Source organism: Stegostoma tigrinum, chromosome 1 (genome assembly GCF_030684315.1).
Source record: "Stegostoma tigrinum isolate sSteTig4 chromosome 1, sSteTig4.hap1, whole genome shotgun sequence".
In the NCBI taxonomy this organism is placed as follows: domain Eukaryota; kingdom Metazoa; phylum Chordata; class Chondrichthyes; order Orectolobiformes; family Stegostomatidae; genus Stegostoma; species Stegostoma tigrinum.
The window spans coordinates 98,454,749-98,479,878 of record NC_081354.1 but is presented as its reverse complement, the minus strand read 5'-3'; the positions used below and the strand labels follow the sequence as shown (position 1 = coordinate 98,479,878).

General features: G+C 41.4%; 1 protein-coding gene and 1 long non-coding RNA gene across 3 annotated transcripts in view; one reads left to right on the top strand and one right to left on the bottom strand.

Annotated features, from left to right (window-relative positions):
- LOC125452481 (uncharacterized) overlaps positions 1-2,879 on the bottom strand; it is a 23,398-nt gene extending 20,519 nt beyond the window's left edge. The window contains exon 1 of the long non-coding RNA XR_007247556.1: positions 2,420-2,879. This is a non-coding gene — a long non-coding RNA (uncharacterized LOC125452481). The remainder of the gene's footprint in view (positions 1-2,419) is intronic.
- On the top strand, positions 1,935-25,130 carry ugdh (UDP-glucose 6-dehydrogenase). 2 transcript variants are annotated; one of them, XM_048530907.2, is made up of 12 exons: positions 1,935-2,286; positions 8,089-8,255; positions 8,365-8,466; positions 12,323-12,523; positions 12,844-13,041; positions 14,445-14,592; positions 14,697-14,791; positions 17,327-17,457; positions 20,567-20,706; positions 21,408-21,499; positions 23,428-23,538; positions 23,704-25,130. In XM_048530907.2, exons 2-12 carry the CDS (start codon positions 8,094-8,096, stop codon positions 23,812-23,814), a joined length of 1,491 nt encoding a protein of 496 aa, XP_048386864.1. In that variant the 5' UTR covers positions 1,935-2,286; positions 8,089-8,093; the 3' UTR covers positions 23,815-25,130. The 2 variants fall into 2 exon arrangements, with proteins under 2 accessions (XP_048386864.1, XP_059503211.1); XM_059647228.1 differs by lacking the exon at positions 1,935-2,286 and adding an exon at positions 4,030-5,689.

Genomic DNA, 25,130 nt, shown 5'->3' with positions numbered 1-25,130 from the left:
CATTACCCACCACCTTGTTCTTGCTGAATTCAACTTTGCTTGCACAGTTTGTCACTGCTCCAGGGAATAAAGTGTCCAAGAGAATTTCAGGTACATTTTGTGTCTCATGTAGTAAAGTCTCCAATTAGTCAAATTCAGGGATTTGAATTGTCCAGGTAGTGATGAAGTCACACCAGGTATTGTGACAATGAATCTTAAGACACAATGAAAAACAATGTAAAAAGATGTAAAACACCATGTAAATCTGTTTGAGAAAAGAGGCCGAGTGAAGATTTGTGGAACTCTTAATGCACAGTAATAAAATCAGCCCAGTATCTCATTCATAAACAATGTCATCGTAAATGTTGGTGAAACCTGGATGTTTTCACTGGTCACTGAAGTCAAACCCAAAAATCTAAATTCTAATTATCCAATCACGCATTTACAGAATTTACATTTCAGAGGTGAATGGAGCTGATTTTTTTAATTTATATGCTTTATATGGTTCTGATTTTAAGGTTTTGTGTACTTCCCACTCTAGATTCCTGCATCAACTGAACAGGTGTCTCTCTCTCTCTCTCTCTCTCAACCCTATCAATTCCTTCCAATATGTCAAAACAATTTATCCCTACCCTGATGATAATAGGCTGAGGCTATTTTCCCAGGAGTATCAGAGGCTGAGGGGTGACTTTATAAAAGATTTATGTCATCATGAGGGGCATGGATAGGGTGAAAAGCCAAGGTCTTTTCCCTAGGGTAGGGGAGTCCAAAGCTAGATGGCATAAGTTTAAGGTGAGAGAGGAAAAATTTAAAAGAGACCTAAGGAGCAACTTTTTCATGCAGAGTGTGGTGTAGGCTGGTACAATAACAACATTTAAAAGACATCTGAATGAGTATATGAATAAGAAGGGTTTAGAGGGATATGGACCAAATGCTGGCAAATGGTACTAGATTAATTTAGGATACTGGGTCAGTATGTACGAGTGGAGCCAAAGGGTCTGTTTCCCCACTGTACAACTCTGACTCTAATTAATTAATAATTATCCTGGTACTTTCCTAGTTTAAATATTCTCTCTTCACAATCTAACCATCAGTCCATGGGCTCCTGATAACATTACGAAGCCACAGAACACTCCTTCCGAAAATTAATATGAACACCTACGCTCAGTTCACACTAAACAACTGCACCTCCCAGTCGCAAACCATTTCAACTCCCCCTCCCATTCCTTAGATGACATGTCCATCATGGGCCTCCTGCAGTGCCACAATGATGCCACCCGAAGGTTGCAGGAACAGCACCTCATATTCCATTTGGGAGCTCTGCAGCCCAATGGTATCAATGTGGATTTCACAAGCTTCAAAATCTCTGCTCCCCCTACCGCATCCCCAAACCAGCCCAGCTCACCCCCGTCTCCCTAACCTGTCCTTCCTACAACCTATCCCCTCCTCCCACCTCAAGCCCATCTCCTACGTACTAGTCTACACCCGTCCCCGTGACCTGTCCGTCCTCCCTGGACTGACCTATCCCCTCCCTAACTCCCCACCTGCACACACCTTTACTGGCTCCATCCCTGCCTCTTTGACCCGTCTGTCTCCTCTCCACTTATCCCCTCTCTCCATCTTCCATCCGCCTCCCCCTCTCCCCCTATTTATTTCAGAACACCTTCCCCTCCCCCATTTCTGAAGAAGGGTCTAGGTCCAAAATGTCAGCTTTCCTGCCCCTAAGATGCTGCTTGGCCTGCTGTGTTCATCCAGCTCCACACACCTTGTTATTCCCGGCTTCTCCAGCATCTGCAGTTCATACAAAAGATCTGTTTCCCCAGAACTGTACACGGTGCACTGTACGCTAGGGGGTGTAAAACCAGAGTTTCGTACAGCTGTCGCAAATCTTAATCCACTTGATCAAGGCGAACAGTCCAGAGCGAAACCAACGACAGCAATGTACACAAAAGCAAAGACAAGGGGATACTTGGAGAAAATTGGGCTTTAAGGGAAAGACCGGGAGAACTGAAAAGACTTACTGCAAAACTTCAATGTCCTCACCGTCTGTAACTCCAAGATCACAAACCATTCTTTCTCGGGCTGAATCAACTTATCTCAAAGTTGCTCAGTCGAGTTCAAGTTTGATCAGTGAGAAGCCCTGATCTTGGCACGCCAGGGGCTGGACTGTACAGATTGACGAATGCTTTTTAAATACGCCAACAATTGGTTAAGAGTCAAACGAGCGCCGTAAGACACGGAAGACGCATCCAGGCGAATTAGAAACTGCAGATCGAGTTATTCCCGACCGTTTGAATCTGACAGAAGGTAAACTTTTCATCCTCGGGTACTATCCCCTCGCCCGAATAACATTGGCTTCCTTTTCAGGTCTGTTAATGCCCACGCGTGAGAGTCTCTGGATCTATCAGAAAGATTGGAAATAACGATCTAAACTGCTTACTTGTGCCATCTGAATGGGGCCGAGCTGTTCTCCTGTCTCTTGTGTTCACAAAATCTCCGCACCTCTGATCAAAATGTTTTTCAAAGTCTGAGACGTTTTCACGAGCAAACTTTTTCCCCTCTCCCTTAAATAGACGTGTTCCTTTCTCTGAGTGGAAACTTCCTAACCATGGGAATTCCATGAGAAGTCCGGACAGACCCCTCCCCGCACTCGGTGTTATAGTTCCCTTTAAGTCCAAAGTCCACATTTTCTTTTAGGCAGAGACTATGGGTTCAGCAAATATAACGCGTTTTCCGGTTTTACTTGCCCACGGGCTGTGGGCTTTGCTGGTCCATTGCTGATTGTCCTGGAGACTATACAATTCTATCAAAAAATTCAAACATTTAGGCAAAGTGTTAAGCTGGATGAACACAGCAGGCCAAGCAGCATCTCAGGAACACATAAGCTGAGGTTTCGGGCCTAGATCCTTCCTCAAAAAAGGGGGATGGGTAGCGGGTTCTGAAATAAATAGGGAGAGAGGGGGAGGCGGACCGAAGATGGGCGGAGGAGAAGGTAGGTGGAGAGGAGACAGACAAGTTAAAGGGGTGGGGACGGAGCCTGTGGAGGTGAGTGTAGGTGGGGAGGTAGGGAAGGGATAGATCCACAACCTCCCGATCCAACACATCATCCTCCGACACTTCCACCATCTACAATCCGACCCCACCAACCCCACCCTTGTCTGCTTTCTGGAGAGACCACTGTCTCCGTGACTCCCTTGTCCACTCCACACTCCCCTCCAACCCCACCACACACGGCACCTTCCCCTGCAACTGCAGGAAGTGCTACACCTGCCCTCACACCTCCTCCCTCAACCCCATCCCAGGCCCTAAGATGGCTTTCCACATCAAGCAGATGTTCACCTGCACATCTACCTATGTGATACACTGTATCCATTGCACCCGTTGTGGCTTCCTCTACATCGGGGAAACCAAGCGGAGGCTTGGGGACTGCTTTGCAGAACACCTCCGCTCAGTTCGCAATAAACAACTGCACCTCCGCTCAGTCGTGAACCATTTCAACACCCCCTCCCACTCCTGAGATGACATGTCCATCCTGGTCCTCCTGCAGTGCCACAACGATGCCACCTGAAGGTTGCAGGAACAGCAACTCATATTCCGCTTGGGAACCCTGCAGCCCAATGGTATCAATGTGGATTTCACAGGCTTCAAAATCTCCCCTCCCCCATTGCATCCCAAAACCAGCCCAGCTTGTCTCCGCCTCCCTAACCTGTTCTTCCTCTCAGCTATCCCCTCCTCCCACCTCAAGCTGCACCTCCATTACCTACCTTCTAACCTCATCCCAACCCTTTGACCTGTCCTACCCCCTCCCTACCTCCCCACCTACACTCACCTCCACAGCTCCATCCCCACCCCTTTAATTTGTCTGTCTCCTCTCCACCTACCTTCTCCTCTATCCATCTTCGATCCGCCTCCCCCTCTGTCCCTATTTATTTCAGAACCCTCTCCCCCTCCCCCTGTTCTGATGAAGGTTCTAGGCCCGAAATGTCAGCTTTTGTGCTCCTGAGATGCTGCTTGGCCTGCTGTGTTCATCCAGCTCCACACTTTGTTATCTGGGATTCTCCAGCATCTGCAGTTCCCATTATCTCTCAAACATTTAGGCATGTGCTATCCTAATCTACTAGAACAACCATCTGTAGCTGCTTTACCAATGACGGTCAGGAATAAACTTCAGATGCACGATTTTGACACTTTGACTGAAGGAACGGTGCCATGTGTCCATGTCAGGATAGTTTGTGGTTTGGAGGTGAACTTGCAGGTGGTGGTTTCAGGTATCTGCTGCCCTTTTCCTTCTAGTGGTAGTTGTGGAGTTTGAAAATTATTGCCTTGTACATGGTACAAATTGCTGCCATGGTACATTTGGTGGTGAAGATGGTGAGTGCGGTGCCAATCAACTAGGCTGTCTTGCCCTAGATGGCATCAAGCTTCTCGAGTGATGTTAGAACTCACTTACCTAGGCAAGTGAGGAGTACTCTGTTACACACCTGACTAGCACCATGTGGTTGGCGAACAGACTTTGGGCAGACTGAAGTTGAGTTACTCACTGCAGCATTCCTAGTCTCTGACCAGCTGTTGCAGCTACAGTATTGGAGTGGCTGGTTTAGCTCGGTCTCTGGTCAATGGTAACCTCCAGGGTGTTAATAGTGGGCGATTCAGACTGGTGATGCCACTGAGTGTCAAGGAATGATAATTAAGACTGTCTCTTATTGGAGATGCTCATTGCCTGGCATTTGTGAGGCATAAATATTACTTGCCACTTAACAGCACAAGCTTGTTAGTTGTTCAGATCTTGCTGCTCGTCAGCATGGACTGCTTCAGTACCAGAGGAATGGTGTAGAGTATTGTGCAATCATGAGTGAATGACCCCACTTCTGACTTTATGATGGAGGAAAGGCCGTCGACTGTCACTGGTGAAGCAGCTGCTGATAGCTGTTCTAATAGATTAGGGCAGTGCATGCATAGATGAACTTTTTGATTGAATTTTATAGTACACAGGGAGCTGTTCAATTTAGCGGAGATGAAGGGTTTAGTACCATACCTCCTCCAAGGCCTACAAATTAATTCCCTTTAAATACATGTCATTTTAAAAGTTCCAATGCAATCCAATTCCACCGTTGTTTCAGATATAGTACTATCGAATAACTTCTACGAGAAAAATTGCTCATCATTTCCCATCTTGAAAGAGAGACTTGCATTATATACAGAACCCTTCATAACCTCAGTACACCACTTTGGGGTTAAGAAAGTACTTTTTAAGCAGTCATCAGCACAAATACAAGAATGACAAATTTCAAGTGATTTTGCAATGACTTGTATGGAGGAGAGACAGGTGACAATAGATTTGTAAGTTAACATGGAAGAAGCAAAGGGCAACCATAGACTGCTCAGTGCTAGGGTAACTCAATAAATGCTTATTTATAGGCTTAAATATATTTCCTTTGTTTACAGAGAACGAGTCCCAACGCATGAATATATCTTGGGTCCAGAAAGCATAAATGAGCCATGTTATGAGTTTGATTTTCTTAAATTGATGGTTGATGTAGCAATTTAGCAAAATCAAGACTCTTCAACAAGTGCTGATCAATTTTGGAATCAACCTTGAATGTGACAAGATGGAAATAGAACGGATGTTTTCTAGATTGCCCTACACGAGAATGAAAGAGAGGTCATAGTTTTAAGATAAGGGGTAGCAGAATTAAAACGGAGCTGAGAGGTAATTACTTCTTTCAAAGGGTCGTGAATCACCTGTGGACTTTGCAACCTCAGAGTGCAGTGAATGTTGGGACTTGAGTAAATTTAAGGAAGGGATAGACAGATTTTTAATTAGAAATGGGTTGAAAGGCTATGGAGGGTAGTTAGGAAAGTGAGATCATCCATGATCATATCAAATGGTAGAGCAGGCTTCAAGGGCTGAATTGCGCCTTCCTCTGCCTACCACATAATTGTGGTAAGAATTAGGCTCACTTTTAGGAGAGAAGCTAAAACCCTTCTTAAGGAAGACAGAGTTTTAAAGCGTTTTAGTGACTAAGTTTAATAACTGAAATGCTACGTAGATTGCTGATTTGTAAGATTTATATTAGATGTGTCTGTCATTTTAATGTGTAACTTAAGGTTTATAATTGGCCTTGTCATGACGACAGTCCAGGCGTGTCCTCAAAGGTGGTCTGTGAACTGACAATTTGTATCAACTCAATTTTAATTTTCAACTATTTGAATTTTTTAAAGTAACCAGCAGCACAGCTTTATGTTTTAAACAAGATAAGACGTTAGTTTTTTCCAGAAGTATTTCTGCAAATTATGTAACCAGGATAAATTTGATCACTATAATACAGGTATAAGGATAAATGCTAAGTACAAAGGTGAAAATGAAATCAGTTCCATCATCGCTGCAGGCTTGGCTTGCTTGAGAATTCCGCTTTGAAAGTGAAGAGGCTTGAAATTTTGAAGTCAGATTCATCAGCTGTGATGGCTTCTATTGTTGAATAGGTGGAGGTATGTTACTACAGGTGCACTGAGCGAAACAGGTCTTTGAAGTGAGTGGAGGTTCCTTTGTTTCATTTCTATGGCACTACAGATTGTGGCATTCGGTGCCTGGAGCAGTTCAGGTTGCCCTGAAAATTCTGAGATAGCTGTTGCACAGACATATAAGATTAGACTAAGCAGAATAGATTTAGTTATTTTATAAATGAGAATATAAGCAACTTACTGATGCAGAGATGTATATTTTTTAATTAGTTTGTACTATTATGGGCTGTTACCTTGTATTGTCTGATATCTGTTGCTGTATGTAAAAGACTGTATCTCAAAGATTTGTATTTAGCCTTGTTTCAAGAAACTTTCACAGTCAGCCTTCAAAAGTGCTGAAGTATATTTCTGTATCATGGATACATAGTTTAGATTTCATGGAGATTCTATTGTTGTAGCCTTAGCTTCCGCAATGATGTTGTTTGATATTGGATTGTATGTTCAAATCTCATTCTTAAGATGCTGAAACTATTTACAGGATTAGAACTTTACACGTGAAATAATGTTTACAGCAAACCTCAAGTTTGTAACGGTAATACTGGAATAAAATATTTTTGCCGTTAAGTGTCATTTTTGTCAGACTAATTTAGGATTTTCCTAGACTGTATGTTTCAGCAAATCAGTAGATAACAGACCAGAAACTCAACTGGACACACCAAATAAACACAGCAGCTGCAAGAACAGATCAGAAGCTGGGAATACTGCAGTGAGTAACTCACATCCTGACTCTTGAAAGCTGTCCACCATTTACAAGGCACAAGTCAGGAGTGTGATGGAATACTCCCCACTTGCCTGGATCAGTGCAGCTCCAACAGCACTCAAGAAGCTTGACACCATCCAGGATGATGCAGCCTGTTTGTTTGGCACTACATCCACAAGCATCCACTCCCCCCACCTTCCGCGCTCAGTAGCAGTGGTGCGTCCTGTCTACAGGATGCAGTGCAGAAATGCACCAAAGATCCTCAGACAGCACCCTCCAAACCCACAACCATTTCCATCTGGAAGGACAGGGGCAACAGACATATGGGAACACCACCACATTCAAGTTCCCCTCCAAGTCACCAACCTGACTTGGAATTGTATTGCTGTTCCTTCATGGTTACTGGGTCAAAATCCTGGAATTCCCTCCCTAGTAGCATAGTGGGTCAACCCACAGCAGGAGGAATGCAACGGTGCAAAAACGCAACTGATCACCACCTTCTCAAGGGCAACTAGGAATGGGCAAGAAATGCTGGCCAGCCACTGACGCTCACATCCCACAAAAGTGAATAGAAGGGGAGATAAAACTCTTCTCAAAACTCGCCAGGGAGATAAAACTGCTGCGATGTTTAGAAGGTGCCAATCCTGAGAGTTTAAGATATTGTTGCGGAAAGGGTGAAGTACAAATTTACATGTTCTGTTGTAGCAGAAATTTACCATCCCCAAGATGTTACAAATAGTGCATGCAGTATAGAACACAGTTTTTAATAAGGTAAAATTGTGTGAGAAAATTAGATAACATCTGGACACTGGATAAAGGTGATGAATTTCTGAGTACAGAATCAAAACTCTAATTTCTGGACTGACTATATTTTTTATTTCCCACAGATATCATGTTTGAAATTAAGAAGATCTGCTGCATTGGTGCTGGATATGTTGGTGGACCAACATGCAGTATCATTGCCTACATGTGTCCTGAGATTTGTGTTTCAGTTGTAGACATGAACCATGCAAGAATAGAGGCCTGGAACTCAAACTCACTTCCAATCTATGAGGTTCAACATCGAAACATTTATCGAATTAATTGTAAAAGTTGCTTCACAAAGCTTTTGCATTTTTGCCATTTCAGTTGATATACAATCCTAGTTGTTCTTTGTTTTCCAGCCTGGTTTGAAGGAAGTGGTAGAATCATGCAGAGGAAAGAACCTTTTTTTCCTAACTGACATTGATGCTGCAATTCAAGAAGCTGATCTTATATTTATTTCGGTAACTTCATCTTTCAATATTCTCCCTTCCTGCCCTGAATGCAATTATTCTTGCAGCCATACCTAAATGGCTATCCTCTGTGTGTAAACTCATCTAGTGTGTGCTGGCAGGCCATAAAAAGATAGACAGGATCACATTCAGCCATCTATTTATCACTCCATTCATTTTTGCGGGTTTATTAGATTCCAATGAAGGATGCAAGCCTCAACTCATTGAGGATTACGTGCAGGGAGATTGTGAAATATTTAGGAGTGGTAACTGTGGAAAAAGGGAGGATGTGTGGCTCTATTAATCAAATATTCCATAGCAATTACAGTGCTAGATCCTGGGGAATGTACAGATATGAAAATCAAATCTACTTTATTAGAGTTTAGGACAAAGAGGGGAAAATTTTTTTTTTCTTTCGGGATTATGCTGTAGGTGAAAGGACAGCAGAAAGTAAACAGCAAGATACACAGACAATTCAGAGAGCATGAAGAAATGTGTCTGGTTTGAATGTGTGGGGCATGGTTCTCATTGTACCAGGAAGTTTTTTTTTCCCTGTTTGAAATCTTGCACTTCTGTACAGGAAGACAGGATAAATCAGAAGTGGATACACAATGGTATAGATGACATTGTGCCACTCTTCAGTACTTCCAAATAGCCGGCTTTGAAGTAACAAAAATATAAAATGCTGAATATGCAAGCACCAGTGAAGCAAACTGATGTATCCTTAAAAATTCATTGATGGGTGATGATTCTTGCAGTTGTACTGCAAGTCAAATGGCTGTCTTTCGTGTGTTAACTCCTCTAGTGAGTGCTGGCAGGCTAATATAATCATGGCCAGTATCACATTCAGCTGTATTGTATTCTAATGTGTTACCATTTTGAGTGTAACTTTTCAACAAGGCTAGAAAAAGGAAAGATATTTAAACATGATCAGATCAAATTGGGGGATAAAATAACAAAAGAAAGAAACAATGCAGTATTTAGCTCCATTTTCAGACTCGCCTTCTAGCTGACTTGAGAGGTCATGCTGCCTCCTGCAGCTCCTATTTCAAACAGTTTTATTCACATCTCCACACCCTGTCTGTTAAGCTTAACATCTCTGAACAGGTTGATTAGAAGATAGTTTATTAAAAAAAACTGTTTCTTCTCAAGATAGTCATAAAGCCATACAGCATGGAAACAGACCTTTCAGTCCAACTCATCCATGCTGAAACTAGTCCAAAACTAAACTAGTCCCACCTGCTTGCTCCTACCTCATATCCCACCAAACGTTTCCTATTCATGTACTTATCTAAGTGTCTTTTAAATATTGTAACTGTGCCCGCATCTACTACTTCCTCAGGAAGTTCATTCCACATGCAAACCACACCCTGCGTTAAAAAATCATGATAATATAATCAGAGATAATGGGAACTGCAGATGGTGGAGAGTCCGAGATAACAAAGCGTGGAGCTGGATGCACACAGCAGTGCTTCACGATAATATAATGACTACTCTGCCACCTCCTGTTTTCTTTCGAAGCACAGTATGGAACAATTCACCTCTGTTTTCTTGTGCTCCCCTGGGTATCTATGTATGTGCTTCCCTTTTATGCTCTGATCCTATTTAAAATCTGATGATGTTTCAGTGTTCCATTTTTCTTAAAAGCCTACAGCCAGAATGTCAATTTGTCTACTTCCTGCAAGAATGTTTTCAGTTTCTGCTATTTTGTTTTAAGATTTGTAGTTTGTTTTGTTTTCAAAGGTGTTAGAATGGATTGTTTGACCACCGTGTTGTTCTGAGAGTAGTATTATATGTCATCTAAGAAAGTAATTATCCCAATACATTTTACTATCCTCCATGTGCCTATCCAAGAGTCGCTTAAAAGTCTCTAAAGTATCTGACTCCTCTACCACTGCTGGCAGCGCATTCCACACACCCACCCACCTCTGTATAAAGAACTTACCTCTGACATCTCCCTACACCTTCCTCCATTCACCTTAAAACTATGCCCCCTCATTACAGTCATTTCCGCCCTGGGGAAAGGTCTCTGACTATCCACTCTATCTGTGCCTCTCATCATCTTGTACACCACTATCAAGTCACCTCTCATCCTTCTTCACTCCAATGAAAAAAGCCCTAGCTCCCTCAACCTTTCCTCATTAGAGCTGCCCTCCAGTCCAGGCAGTATCCTGGTAAATCTCCTCTGCATCCTCTCTAAAGCTTCCAGGTCTTTCTTATAATGAGGTGACCAGAACTAAACACAGTATTCCAAATGTGGTCTGACCAGAATTTTATAAAGCTGCAGCATAACCTCACGGCTCTTAAACTCAATTTCCCTGCCAATGAAAGCCAACACACCCTACGCTTTCTTTACAACCCCATCAACTTGGGTAGCAACTTTGAGGGATCTATGGACGTGAACCCCAAGATCCCTCTGTTCCTCCACACTGATGAGAATCCTGCTGTTAACCCTGTATTCTGCATTCAAATTTGACCTTCCAAAATGAATCACTTCACAGTTTTCTGGGTTGAATTCCATCTGTCACTTTTTTTCCCTGCTCTGCATCCTGTCCATGTCCCATTGCAACCTATAACTGCCCTCCACGCAGTCCACAACTCCACTAACCTTTGTGTCATCACCGAACTTACTAACCCACCCTTCCACTTCCTCATCAAAGTCATTTATAAAGATCACTAAGAGCAGAGGTCCCAGAACAGATCCCTGGGGAACACCACTGGTCACAGAGCTCCAGGCTGAATACTTTCCATCTACTACCACCCTCTGTCTTCTATTGGACAGCCAGTTTTGTATCCAAACAGCCAAATTCCCCTGAATCCCATGCCTCCTTACTTTCTGAATGAACCTACCATGTGGAATCTTATCAAATGCCTTGCTAAAATCTCTATGCACCACATCCACTGCTCTACCTTCATTGCTATTCCTTTACTGTCACTGGGTCAAAGTACTGGAATTTCCTCCCTAATAGCACAATCTATCTTCATAAACTTTGAGGGCTTCAGCAGTTCAGAAAGGCAGCTCACCATCGTTGTTAGGGATAATGTGAACTGCAGATGCTGGAGAATTCGAGATAATAAATCGTGAAGCTAGATGGACACAGCAGGCCAAGCAGCATCCTAGGAGCTCTGATGAAGGGTCTAGGCCTGAAACGTCAGCTTTTGTGCTCCTGAGATGCTGCTTGGCCTGCTGTGTTCATCCAGCTTCACACTTTGTTATCACCATTAGGGACTGGCTTGTCTGGCAAAGTCCACATTCCATGAACAAATAAAATGAAACTTATGAAATACGAATAACATCAGTGACAAGAAGAAACATCTTAATCATGTCAAACTGATTGAAAACTTGTGGACACATTGACTTTTGTAAATTGATATTAGCCGTGATTCAGAATGCACTCTTGTATTTGAGCCACGAGACTCCAGGTCCAAGTGTCACTCCAAGACTTCTTCATAAATGTCAAGGCTGACACTTCCATGCTGTGCTGAGCAAATGTTGCACAGTTGGATGTGCTGCCTTTAGGGTGGCCTGTCAAATGAAGCACTGTTTGCTCTTCTGTAGTGGGTGCAAAAGATCCCAGGGCAGTACTTCAAGAGAGGTGGTATCCCGGTCAATATTTGTATCCTTCAATCAACATCACAAAGGAAATAGATGATCTGGTCTCTTTCACATTGCTGATGTAGGAGCTTGCTGTGTGTAAATTGACTGCTGTATCTTCTATATTACAAAAGTGATGACTTAAAAATATTATAAAGCTCTTGGAGATACCCAGTGGTCTTGAAAAATTCAAATTAAAGGAACTTTTATATTTTTCTTTTATAAATTACAGGAAAGGCCATAACCACACATGCTCTGTTTAATTTGTACTAGGTGAACACACCCACCAAAACATATGGAATGGGTAAAGGTCGAGCTGCAGACTTGAGATACATCGAATCCTGTGCTCGGAGAATAGTGGCAGTATCAAATGGACACAAAATAGTTACAGAAAAGAGCACCGTGCCTGTGCGAGCTGCTGAGAGCATTCGCAGGATATTCCATTCAAACACAAAGCCAAACTTGTCCCTGCAGGTGAATTCAAGCATTGTTCTAATGGATTGTATAGCAACTTAATAACTGTTGTGCTGATTTGTACCAGATGGAGCTTTGCAGTGTATTTAACACAGGTAAAAGCATAAAATTAACTAATATGGACATCGATGGTGGGAGGCAATTTCCTCCCAGCACTACACATGGAAATAGAAAAAAAAATTAAATTGCAGGTGTACATTTTTACTAAATGAAGCAGAAATGGAAACAAAGCAGTTGGTCTTCAGTCTTGCATTTACTTTTCAAACCGTTGACTGGCACATTTCAGAAATAACCCGAACACTGACTTATTTTCAATGTAGGTGCTGTCAAACCCAGAATTCCTGGCTGAAGGGACGGCTATTAATGACCTGAAGAACCCAGACCGAGTGTTGATTGGTGGAGATGAAACACCAGAGGGTCAGGAGGCGATTCAGGCACTCTGTGCTGTGTATGAGCATTGGGTACCAAAAGACAAAATCATCACAACCAACACATGGTCATCAGAGCTTTCCAAACTGGTACACGCATTTCTGATTTAAACGCAACATATTGTTAAACTTTGTCTGATAATGCTTGAAGAAGCATCTGCTTCCCATGCTGAAGAAAAAACACACACCACATTAGGTGATGGCCTAGTGATATTAGCGCTGGTCTGTTAACCCGGGTAATGTCCTAGGGACCTGGGTTTGAATCCTGCCAGGGAGATAGTGGAATTTGAATTCATTAAAAATCTGGAATTAAGTGTTGAATGATGACCATGAAATCATTGTCGATTGTTGGGTTCGCTAATGCCCTTTATGGAGGGAAACTGCAGTCCTTACCTGGTCTGGTCTCTATGTGACTCCAGACCCACAGCAATGTGGTTGACTATTAAACTGCTCTTTAGGCAATATATGCTGGCCTTCTGGTGAGGCCCACATCCCCTGAATGAATAAAAATAATATAAATATGAATTGTTTGTGTGGCTGTTCTGAAGGTCATTGCTTTCTTTTAAAATACCAAATTGATAAAAACTTACACATTAGCGTTTTCAGGAAATTAATTTTGTTAGTTTTATTTATGTACTTACTGATGTGCATAATGTTAGATTGCCGAATGCTTCAAGTTCACAATAAAATGTAATTACATTCCTGTTTGTGAGATATACTTTGAGTTGCAATTACCTGTGAAATATTAGTCACAATTCAAAAGTAATTTATTGTTTGAAACGTTTTGAGATATCCCAAGGGCATGAAGAGCACAATATAGATGTAAATCTTTTTGTTCCCTTCTTTGTCTAATTAGGCTTCTTCTTGGTGAGGAAGAGCCTGAACATACTAAGCCTTTGTGTCTCTTTTTTTGACACAGTTAGGACATTGTTATTTTGTACCTTTTTCAGAAACTATACATAGAACATTGAACAGTACAGCACAGTACGGGCCCTTCGGCCCACAATGTTGTGCCGAACTTTTACCCTAATTCTAACCTCCACTGCTACCTTATGCTATCATCCATATGCCTATGTAGTAGTCGCTTAAATCCCCTGAAAGAGGCCGACTCCACGACCCTCTCTGGCAATGCATTCCACGCCCCAACCACTCTCTGAGTAAAGAACTTACCTCTGATATCTCCCCTATATCTACCTCCACTCACTCTAAAAATATGACCCCTTGTAATATCTACCTCCACCCTAAGAAAAAGTCTCTGGCTGTCCAGTCTATCTATGCCTCTATCAAGTCCCCTCTCATCCTTCATCATTCTAAAGAGAAAAGCCCTACCTCTCTCAACCTTTCCTAGTAAGACTTTCCCTACATCCCAGGCCTATATGTCTTGCCACACTGAAATATATACAACCTGTCCCCAGTTCTGCACATCCTTGGCATAACCTCTGGCAATTTGATAAAATGCACGAGGTTAATTATCATATTTTTTTTATAATTAGGCTGCCAACGCATTTCTTGCTCAGCGAATCAGCAGTATTAACTCAATCAGTGCTTTGTGTGAAGCAACTGGTGCTGATGTTGAGGAGGTAGCGCGTGCTATTGGCATGGATCAGAGAATTGGAAGCAAATTTCTCAAAGCCAGCATTGGTCAGTAATTTGTTTTTGTAACACAGAGACCCATCTTTTTTTAACAAAATTTAATTGGGATTTGTAAGTGGCTGTTAATCAAGAAAACCTTTCTTCTTTTACAGGATTTGGAGGGAGCTGCTTCCAGAAAGATGTCCTGAATCTTGTATATTTGTGTGAAGCATTAAATTTGCCAGATGTGGCTCAATACTGGCAGCAGGTAAATTCTTGACACACATCAAAGAAATTATAAAATTAACTTTGTGCATGACAGCTATTTTTGGTGTGCACATCAATTACATATGACAAATTATTCCAATACTAAGATATGTTATTCAGGATTTTGATTTCCCTGTTCATTTCAAGAGGGAATATAATTAAATGTGTTTCCAAATTCATTAAAACAAATTCACGCTGGACAAGGTCACCATCTGTTTGTTAGAATAGATATCCACATTTCACTTAGGTGAATTTTCAGATGGTGACTATATGTTTTATGATGTGACTGAATCAAATTCATAATAAAAGCCCAGCAGTCACCATGCAGCAATCACAAGCTACTTTTTGCCAAGTTGAAAATTACCCATTTATCCTGACTCTCTTTTCTTGTTAATTAGCCAAACTTCATCTATGCTAATATATCACCATGTCTCCCCGCCCCACAAAGTCCCAATACCCAGATCCTCCCACAGACTGAGCTGTTCTGTCCTGTAATAACAAGGTGTGGAGCTGGATGAACACAGCAGGCCAAGCAGCATCAGAGAAGCAGGAAAGCTGACGTCTTGGGTCAAGACCCTTTTTCAGAAATGGAAGAGGGGGAGGGGATTCTGAAATAAATAGGGAGAGGTGGATAGAAGATGGATAAAGGAGAAGCTAGGTTGAGAGGAGACAGACAGGTCAAAGAGGCGGGGATGGAGCCACTAAACGTGACTGTAGTTGGGGAGTTAGGGAGGGGATAAGTCGGTCCAGGGAGGACGGGCAGGTTAAGGAGGCAAAATGAGGTTAGTGGGTAGGAGATGGGGGTGGGGCTTGAGGTGGGAGGGGGGGATAGGTGAGAGTAAGAACAGGTTAGGGAAGTGGGGGTGAGTTGGGCTGGTTTTGGGATGCGGTCAGGGTAGGGGAGATTTTGAAGCTTGTGAAGTCCACATTGATACTCTTGGGCTGCAGGGTTCCCAAGTGAAATATGAGATTCTGTTACTGCAGCTTTCGGGTGGCATCATTGTGGCACTGTAGGAGGCCCAGGATGGACGTGTTCATCCAAGGAGTGGGAGGGGGAGTTGCAATGGTTCACAACTGGGACATGTAGTGGTTCGTTGCGAACTGAGTGTAGGTGTTGCGCAAAGCATTCCCCAAGCCGCTGCTTAGTTTCCCCGAGGTAGAGGAGGCCACAACGGGAACAGCAGATTCAGTATACTTTACAAGGGGGTTGCAGTGGGAGAGGGATACACTGTTACAAGAGGGTTGCAGTATATTCAGATCCTCCAGCAATGGCAGTTTTTACTATCTCTTAACTTCTGTAGCAATCTCACATAGCACCATATCAAGTGACTTTTGGAAATCCAAATACATTATATCTACTGCACGCAAATGGAATGTTGGTGTTTGCTGCAATAAGAAGGGACATTTAGCTATGCAGGACCTCAGTGAGACAATTTTGATTGCATTAGGAGCAGTTCAGAGAGGATTCATTTAACTGGAGTAAAGAACTGATCTTTTGAAAAAGATTGAGCCGGCTTGGCCTTTACCCATGGGAGTTGAGGAAACGAGATGATTTTTAGTGAGGTGTGTAAGATCCTAAGGGGACTTGACAGAATGGATATCAGGAGAATGTTTCCTCACATGGAGAGACTAAAACCAGTTTAAGAATTAGCATACTCCCTTTAAAGACAGAGACGAGGATAATCTTTGAGATAGTAAGAGCTATCGATGCTGAAGTCAGAGATAACACAGTGTGGAGCTGGAGGAGCACAGCAGGCTAGGCAGCATCAGAGGAGCAGGAAAGTTGATGTTTTGGGTCGGGACCCTTCGTCAGAGAATAATCTATTTTAGATTCATTAGTCTGCGGAATTCTCTTTCCTAGAAAACAGCGGAGAATAGGTAATTGAATATACTCGAGCTGAGTTAGATACATTATAGATGGGCAACAAAGTCAAGAGTCATGGTAACAATGAATTAGCCTTATTGAGTTGAGTGACAAGTCTACAAGTTGCCAATTATGGTGCCATCTTAGGTACACAAATACCTAAGTACAGATATTTAAGTATAGATTCTTTAGTATAAAATAGAAAATTTAAGAAATAAAAAATCTAGCAGAGGAACAAAATAGAAAAATAAAGAAATAAAAAAGTACTCAATTTACAGTCCTTCCTCCCCAGGCCTCACCGAACCTCATCTCAAAGCACCGCCAGGGCTTCCTTTCCAGGCTGTGGGATGGGGCCTTGTCTCCAGTCCGTGTGCCGGGTACTTGCCTCCAGTCTGCAATGGGGCCTCGCCTCCAGTCCATGAGTATTGAATTACAATTTAGGCTTGAAGGGCCAAGTGACTTACTCATATTCCAAATACCTATGGCTCTCTGATATTGACATTTCAGTAGGTGATTTCACCAAATCTCTTCTTGGTTGTTTTGTGTTGAGTTATGTTAATTCATCGATATTCAACCTAAAATATTAAAAGAGAAGCACTGAAAGAATGTCTGATGTATTGTTTTGAAACAGTGCTTGTTTGTTTGCCATTTTGTCCCTTTGATTTCATATAGGTGATTGACATGAACGATTATCAGCGCAGGAGATTTGCTTCCCGCATTATTGGCTGTCTATTCAATACCGTGACAGGAAAAAAAATTGCGCTATTAGGCTTTGCCTTCAAAAAGGATACGGGAGACACCCGGTAATGTTAATATTCTGATATGTTTCAGTATTTCTAAAGCTGCATGTGCAGCATTGTAATGTATAAAACAAATGGATGATAATACTTGCTATCAAAAATATGTCAATATATTCTCAAAATATTATCCACCTAATAGGACCTTATACTTCAAGTTGAAATTAACATGGCAACATTGAAAAAAAGGTTTATTTCTGTACATGTTGTGAGATTATCTTTGGGAAAAGAAAAGTCCATGTAGGTGGGGTTTTTTTGTAATTCATGATAGTAGGAAAACTGAAAGCAGCAACCTACAGACCAATTAGCCAAACATTTCTCATTGGGAAAATGTTAGAATCCGTTATTAAGGAAGTATTAGCAGTCATTTAGAAAACCACTCTTAAAATTACTCTTTGATGTGATAACCATGGTAGATAGAGGGGAGTGGATGTATGTGATGTAAAAGCATTTACCAAAAAACATTTGATAAAGTGCTGCAGAAAATGTTGTTACAAAAGACCTTAGCGTTGGGGGTGACATACTAACTCGAATGAGGATGAGTGGAGTACCACAGAGATCAGTGCTGGGCCCCTATTTGTGAAATATTTTAATGTCTTGGATGTAGGAACTCACTGTAATGTAGACATATTTGTTTACCTCCAAATATAAGGAGAAAGAAAGCTGTGAGGAGGATATGAAGAGTTTGCAAGTGATATAGATAGATTAAGTGAGTGGGCAAACGTTTGGGAGATGGAATATAATGTGGGAAAATATAAGGTGCCACTTTGAAAGGAAGATTTGAAAAGTGGAATATCATTTAAATGGACAGAGACTACAGAATGATATAGCACAAAGAAATTTGGGTGTCCTTGTACATGAATTGCAAAAAGGTAGCACATAGGTTTGGCATGTAATTTGGAAGGTAAATTGTGTTTTTGGCTTTGTTAAATGGGGCAATGATTGTAAAAGTAGGAGTTTTGCTACGACTGCATATGGCATTGCTGAGGCCACACCTAGTATATTGTAATCAGTTTTGGCTTTCATAGACCACTAAAGTGTAGAAGCAGGCCATTTGGCCCATCTAGTTTACACCAACTCTCCAAAGAGCATCTTATTCCAGACCTACTGCCCTACTCTAGCCCTGCACTTACCATTGCTAACCCACTTAGATTGCAAATCCCTGGACATTATGGGCAATTTAGCATGGCCAATCCACCCAATCTGCACATTTTTGGACTGTGGGAGGAAACCCATGCAGACACAGGGAGAATGTGCAAACTCTGCAGACAGTCACCCAAGTCTGGAATTGAACTTCCCTGCTGTGCATCCCTGTGCTGTGAGGCAACAGTGCTAACCACTGTGCTGGCAAATGATATATTTGCTTTGGAATGTTCACCAGGCTGATTTCCAGGATAATGGGAACTGCAGATGCTGGAGAATCCAAGATAACAAAGTGTGAAGCTGGTTGAACACAGCAGGCCAAGCAGCATCTCATTGCTTGGCCTGCTGTGCTCATCCAGCCTCACACTTTGTTATCAGAGATAATGGGAACTGCAGATGCTGGAGAATCCACTGGTCAGTCCACCAGTTTCAAAATCTCCCCTTCCCCCACCGCATCCCTAAACCAGCCCAGTTCGTCCCCTCCCCCCACTGCCCCACACAACCAGCCCAGCTCTTCCCCTCCACCCACTGCATCCCAAAACCAGTCCAACCTGTCTCTGCCTCCCTAACCTGTTCTTCCTCTCACCCATCCCTTCCTCCCACCCCAAGCCGCACCCCCATCTACCTAGTAACCTCATCCCACCTCCTTGACCTGTCCGTCTTCCCTGGACTGACCTATCCTCTCCCTACCTCCCCACCTATACTCTCCTCTCCACCTATCTTCTTTTCTCTCCATCTTCAGTCCGTCTCCCCCTCTCTCCCTATTTATTCCAGAACCCTCACCCCATCCCCCTCTCTGATGAAGGGTCTAGGCCCGAAACGTCAGCTTTTGTGCTCCTGAGATGCTGCTGGGCCTGCCGTGTTCATCCAGCCTCACATTTTATTATCACACTTTGTTATCTTGACTTCCGGGATACAGGGCTTATGAGAAAAGTTTGAGCAGTTTGGGCCTTTCTTACTTGTAATTTAAAGAATAAGAGGTAATCTTATTGAAACAAATAAAACTCTGAGGAGGCATAACAGGTTAAATACTAACAATATGTTTCTCTTGCGTTTGGTAATCTGGGCTAAAGGGCATTGTTTCACAATATAGCATGTCCTATTGTGTTTAAAATGAAGGTGAAGAGGAATTTCTTCTTTCAGAGGGTAGTTAGTCTTTGGAATTTCATTTCTCATATTTATATCTCACTATAATGATGGCATCACTTAGCTCAGTTGACTGGATGGCTGGTTTATGATGCAGTGTGATGCCAACAGCATGTGTTCAATTCCTGCACTAGCTGAAGTTATCATGAAGTGCTCTCCTTCTCAACCTCTTCCCCTCACCTGAAGCTTGATGACCCTCAGGTTAAACCACCATTAGTGTTTTCTCTCACTCTGTGGTGTGATAAGACTGTGGTGATTTTATCTTTTGAAAGAGTAGACTTCCATTGCTTTCCCCACTAACATATTTCTCCAGTGGATGAACTAGTTCAATAGCAATTCTTTCAAAAGAACAAAACACCTTTTGACCCATTCCTCACTAGTTTGTTTTTATTCAGTCATGGCATGTGTGCGTCACTGACTGGGCCAGTATTTATTGCCCATTCCTAATTGGCTGGAGAAAAATTATGAGTCAACCATATTGCTGTGGATCTGGATTCACATATAGGTCAGACCAGGTAAGGAAGGCAGATTTCCCTTCCTTAAAGGACATTAACAAACCAAATGGGGTTTTGCAACAGTTTTTTTAAAATTCTAGAATTTTATTGAAATCAAATTTCACCTTCTGCACTGGTGGGATTTGAATTGATTTCCCCAGAACATTTACCTGGGGAGTCAAGTCCAGTGACATGACCATTACACCACTGCCTCCCCATTATTGGCTAAAAAAAATACACTTCCACTCTCCACAGTTGCTGCCATACCTGCTGGTTTTCTCAAGCATTCTCTGTGTTTGTTTAATTGTTAACGTCATTTTATTTTCTTTTAGAGAATCTTCCAGCATCTATATCAGCAAATACCTACTGGATGAAGGTGCAAATCTTCAGATCTATGATCCCAAAGTTCCCAAAGAACAGATCATCAAGGATCTGTCACATCCCAGTATCATTCATGATGCTTCAGATGAAGGTAAAAATAACAAACATATTTCTTTTTTAAATTTCTCCTTTCATTTATTAAGACACAAATGGCTTTTTTTTGGTTTAAAAAAAAGCTGTTTTCTTCATATTCTACGTTCAGACTTCTATCAAATGAGAGTGGGCAGCCCAGTTTTTTTTAAAAAAAACCTTTCAAAATTCCAAGTAAGAGTACAATCTTGGGAGGTGTCATTTGCCTGTTGGCAGAACCCCCAAAGAATATTATTTCCCCTTCCTTCTTACATGCCTAGACTTCAAAACCTGCACCCCCCACTCTGCTCCCTAAGGTGGGAAACCTCACTCTCCCAAGTCTCCTAACTTGCTTCTCTCCAGACTTCCATAGAGCTTCCTTTGTGGATCTGCCTGCTGCCCTGGTAGTGTCCACAATGGAGCCCAAGCACAGCTGGGAACATTGGAGTTGTCAACCAAAGAGGACAGCTGCAGAGGGTGCATTATTTAATGAATGCATTATTCTGCATTATTTAGCACACACACTGTACATTATTGGCGCATTACTTAACTTCATCAAAATAAATTTGCCTTGGTTGAACATTTTAGAACTTCTAATAAGTTACAAAGGTAGCAGTTCAAGAATGGTTAGAGATTCGTATAATGCAGAAAAGTAGCCATCAAACCTAAGTCCAGCAGTATATATATTTCCCATAATAGAAGAATCTTTGTTTTATCACACAGTGCCTTCCTCAGTCACTATCTGCACTGATGCATATGAAGCCTGTGATGGAGCTCATGCCATTGTCATCTGCACTGAATGGGATGAGTTTAAGGTAAGAAAATCTGAAGAAAGGTAATCTTGTAATCAGACCCTGCTTACAGCAATACATATTGGAAATAAGTATTAAGAAACTTTAGAAATAAAACATAAGCTACCCAGGCCAGACTAGATACACTCCACCAAAAAACAATGAATTTATGTTAAAGCTGTATAAAAACAATGGTTCAATCTCTACTGAATTATTCTGTCCAGACATGGACACCAGACTTTGGAATGGTTGAGAATGGCTCCACAGTTCAGGAATGGCAGATAGACTGAAGGAGTTGAGATTGTTCTCCTTGGAGAAAGGAAGGTATAGAGAAGATTTGAGAGAAGTATTCAAAATCATGAGAGGTTTGGATATGGTAAATCAGAAGAAACTGTTCCCACTGTCAGCAGGATGGAGATCCACAGTGCACTGGTTTTACATGATTGGGGAATGAAGCAAGGCAGCATGGGGAAGGACTATTTGCCTGGCCTGTGGTTAGGATCTGGAATGCACTGCTGCTTTCATAAGAAAATTCAGTCTCTACCTGAGGAGGAATATTTGCAGGGCTATAGGGAAAAGGCATCAATTGAATTGTTCTGGTACAATGCTGATGTGGCCAAGATGAATGGTTTTCTTCCTTGCTGGTAACTGCCAGGTTTAGCAAGAAAATGTCAGAAGAAATAAACAGTGCTCCGGGTAATGTTTCTATGAACTCATCAGTAAAAAGAGGTGTAAATGAGGAAAGAGGCGAGGAATCACTGAGCCAAATTTTGAAAACAGTAATGCCCCAAGCTCCTTTTTCCTAGTGAACTCACCTTTAGAAATGGCATTGGCTTTTTTGGATGTGGGGGAGGTTTCTGGATTGGGAGCTGAGGAGTAGAGGAGGCTTGGTTGTTGGCTTCCCAGGCTGGCTGGGTCAAAAGCCTGCCTAAGGACTTCAGCATGGTGTTCAATGTTTAAAATAAAGAATAAAACATGACATATAAACATAAGTTGCTGGAAAATATCAGCAGGACTGGCAGCAGCTGTGGAAAGAAAACAGAACAAATGTTTAGGGTCCAGTTTGATTATGTGTAGTGTTTGTGGCTGACACACAAGCATTAGTTTCCGTACTGCCTTGCTGGAATTGTGTACAGAAAATCTTTCTGGTTGCTGAATAGTTAACAAGAGCTGTGAATAAGCTTATCATTAAAAGAGGCAAAATGTGGAATGCATGTACTTGAAATGGTGATGAAAGCAGAACTGATAATTACTTTTAAAAAGGGCATAAATAAGTACATGTAAAATAGAAATATTAAAGGTGATGAGAAAGGGGCACATCATAGGACTAGGTATGTTGTCAATTCTGGGAGATGCATAAGAGAAATGGAGCAAATGGTAATTTGTGAATCATGTATGTTCCTAATTGATAAAAGGCAGTAGAACCACTAAACTATCCTAGCTATTGAAAGAAAAAAATTAAAATGTTTAAAAAATATTTTTCAAACCACATATTGCAATTACATAAATTCTCTTGGTCCCCATAGTCTAGGTGTTTCTGTAGTAACTCACAATGGTTCAAAGAAATAGGATAGAGCAAGTAACAATGTATTAATTTCTGAGCTGAATCATTTGGGAGAGGTTGCATTAGAAACAAGGATCAGAAAGAACAAGTCAGATAAATATAACACCCACTGCATCTAGTACATATACAACATGAATGCTAAAGATTGGTGGAGGGAACAGTTATCACCTCAGCCTGTGATCTTGTGGCACAAACGTGAGATACTAGAACAAAATGATTGGAATAGGAAGCAAGAAAACATTAATTGAATTGGATGAAAGTTTACGAGCAGCATATCGACAGAGTCTGAGTATGATTGGCTCGTGCGAGAGATTTCTAAAGGTATGAAGATGCAGAAATTTCCTTCCATCAGTCTTTAACTACTTTTTGTTTATCTTCATTTTCTCAGGTGCTAGATTACAAACGTATTCACGAGAAAATGCTAAAACCAGCATTTATCTTTGATGGCAGACGTGTTCTTGATGATTTGCATTCCAAACTCCAGAGGTTGGGATTCCAGGTAAAGAGAAGTTGACTTTTCCTCTAATAGGAAAGCTATTCTTCTAGTATCTATAGAGACATGTTTATTAGATACTTCTCAAGTGATTCAAATGTTAAGGAAACAGAACGCAGATCATTCTGAATCTTGTTGTTGAATCTTGCTTTTGAATCTTTTTGCTTCTAGGTTGAGACAATTGGCAAGAAGGTAACCCAACAGAGGATTCCTTTTACACCTACAGCTGAAGTTTTGAAATTCAGTTTACAAGATTCTCCATTTAAGAAAGCCACAGCATAGATATTTGGACAGATATTACGTCCATCAAATAATTAATGTGTAAATTTAAAGGGGACTTTGAAATGAAGAAAGTATTGACCAATTTTGAAACCACCTGATTTTCCACTGATTGCAGTCTGTAATATTTCGTTTCATCCACCTGTGAGAAGAGAGAGATTTAATAAAGACATGAGAATTAAATTTCTTACTCAAGAGGGTGGTTCGCATGTGGAATGAACTTCTGTAGGAAGTGGTGGATCTGGCTACAATTATAACATTTAAACAACATCTGGATGGATACACGAATATGAAAGGTTTGGAGGGAAATGGACCAGGTGTAGGCAGGTGGGACTAATTTATGGGATTATGTTCAGCATGGACTGGTTGGACTGAAGTATCTGTTTTTGTGCTGTATGACTCTTTGTTTCTATATGACTCTAAGATGCCAATTTTGGAGTGAGTTGTGGTGCAGGTACTGGTCACCCTGCACTTTTTTTTCATGTGCAGGTTGAAGAAATAAATGTCAACAGATGAGCTGACCCCAGAGTCTGAATGCATCCTTACTCAAACACAGCAATGTGCATTTTTCAACATGGGCACGAGTATTCTCCCCTTCTTAACCAGGTGCCTCTGAAGTCAGTTTAAATATCTTTTATTGTTACCTTGTCTACTTTCTAATGTACCAGTACCTTTACCAGCCGTCACAGTTGGGATCTTTCTGGCATACATGACTTAGCTCCACAACTGCCAACTGAGCCCATTATTGACATGTCATTTAATATGCACTTGCGTTGTTTCTGTTAGCAAATATTTTAACAATTTTTAAAACTTGAAATTAGTACTTTCTATAATTTTTCACTTTGTAAGTTAGAAAATTTTGAACATGTTTAATACTTTTAAAGTTCAGTTTGCAAATCAGGTAAAATGTAATTGCAAGATTTCCAAAAGCTGAAGTAATTTTGAGAGTTGTACAGTCCTGTAGTGAGAAGAAAAGAAAATCAGCAGTTTTGCAATGTAATGCTTTTAAAAAAGCTGAAGGTAAGCTGGGTGGAGAAAAGAATTACCAAGGAAGTACTAAATGAGGCTGAAAGAAGAATTCAGACAATATCAAAACAATAGTGTTGGAGTTTTTTTGGACACTTAACTGTGTTGAAGGGTTGGAATGCTGAATTCGGAAGGATTAACAGAAGATGAGCAACATGGCAATATTAAAGATTGACTCAACCAGAATTACCACATCCAAGTTAACCACCGATGTTCAGATGTAGAAATTTGGAAGACTATGGTCGCTTACTCCTTTTGACATAGAAAACAAAAACTAAACTAGTATTATATAA

What these genes read in the sequence shown, in the direction of transcription:
- ugdh (XM_048530907.2), top strand. Translation starts at nt 8,094, where the DNA reads ATGTTTGAAATTAAGAAGATCTGCTGCATTGGTGCTGGATATGTTGGT. An exon ending in CATCAGAGCTTTCCAAACTG is followed by an intron (nt 13,042 to 14,444) that starts GTACACGCATTT and finishes TTTTATAATTAG; the next exon opens with GCTGCCAACGCATTTCTTGC. An exon ending in TCATGATGCTTCAGATGAAG is followed by an intron (nt 20,707 to 21,407) that starts GTAAAAATAACA and finishes TTTATCACACAG; the next exon opens with TGCCTTCCTCAGTCACTATC.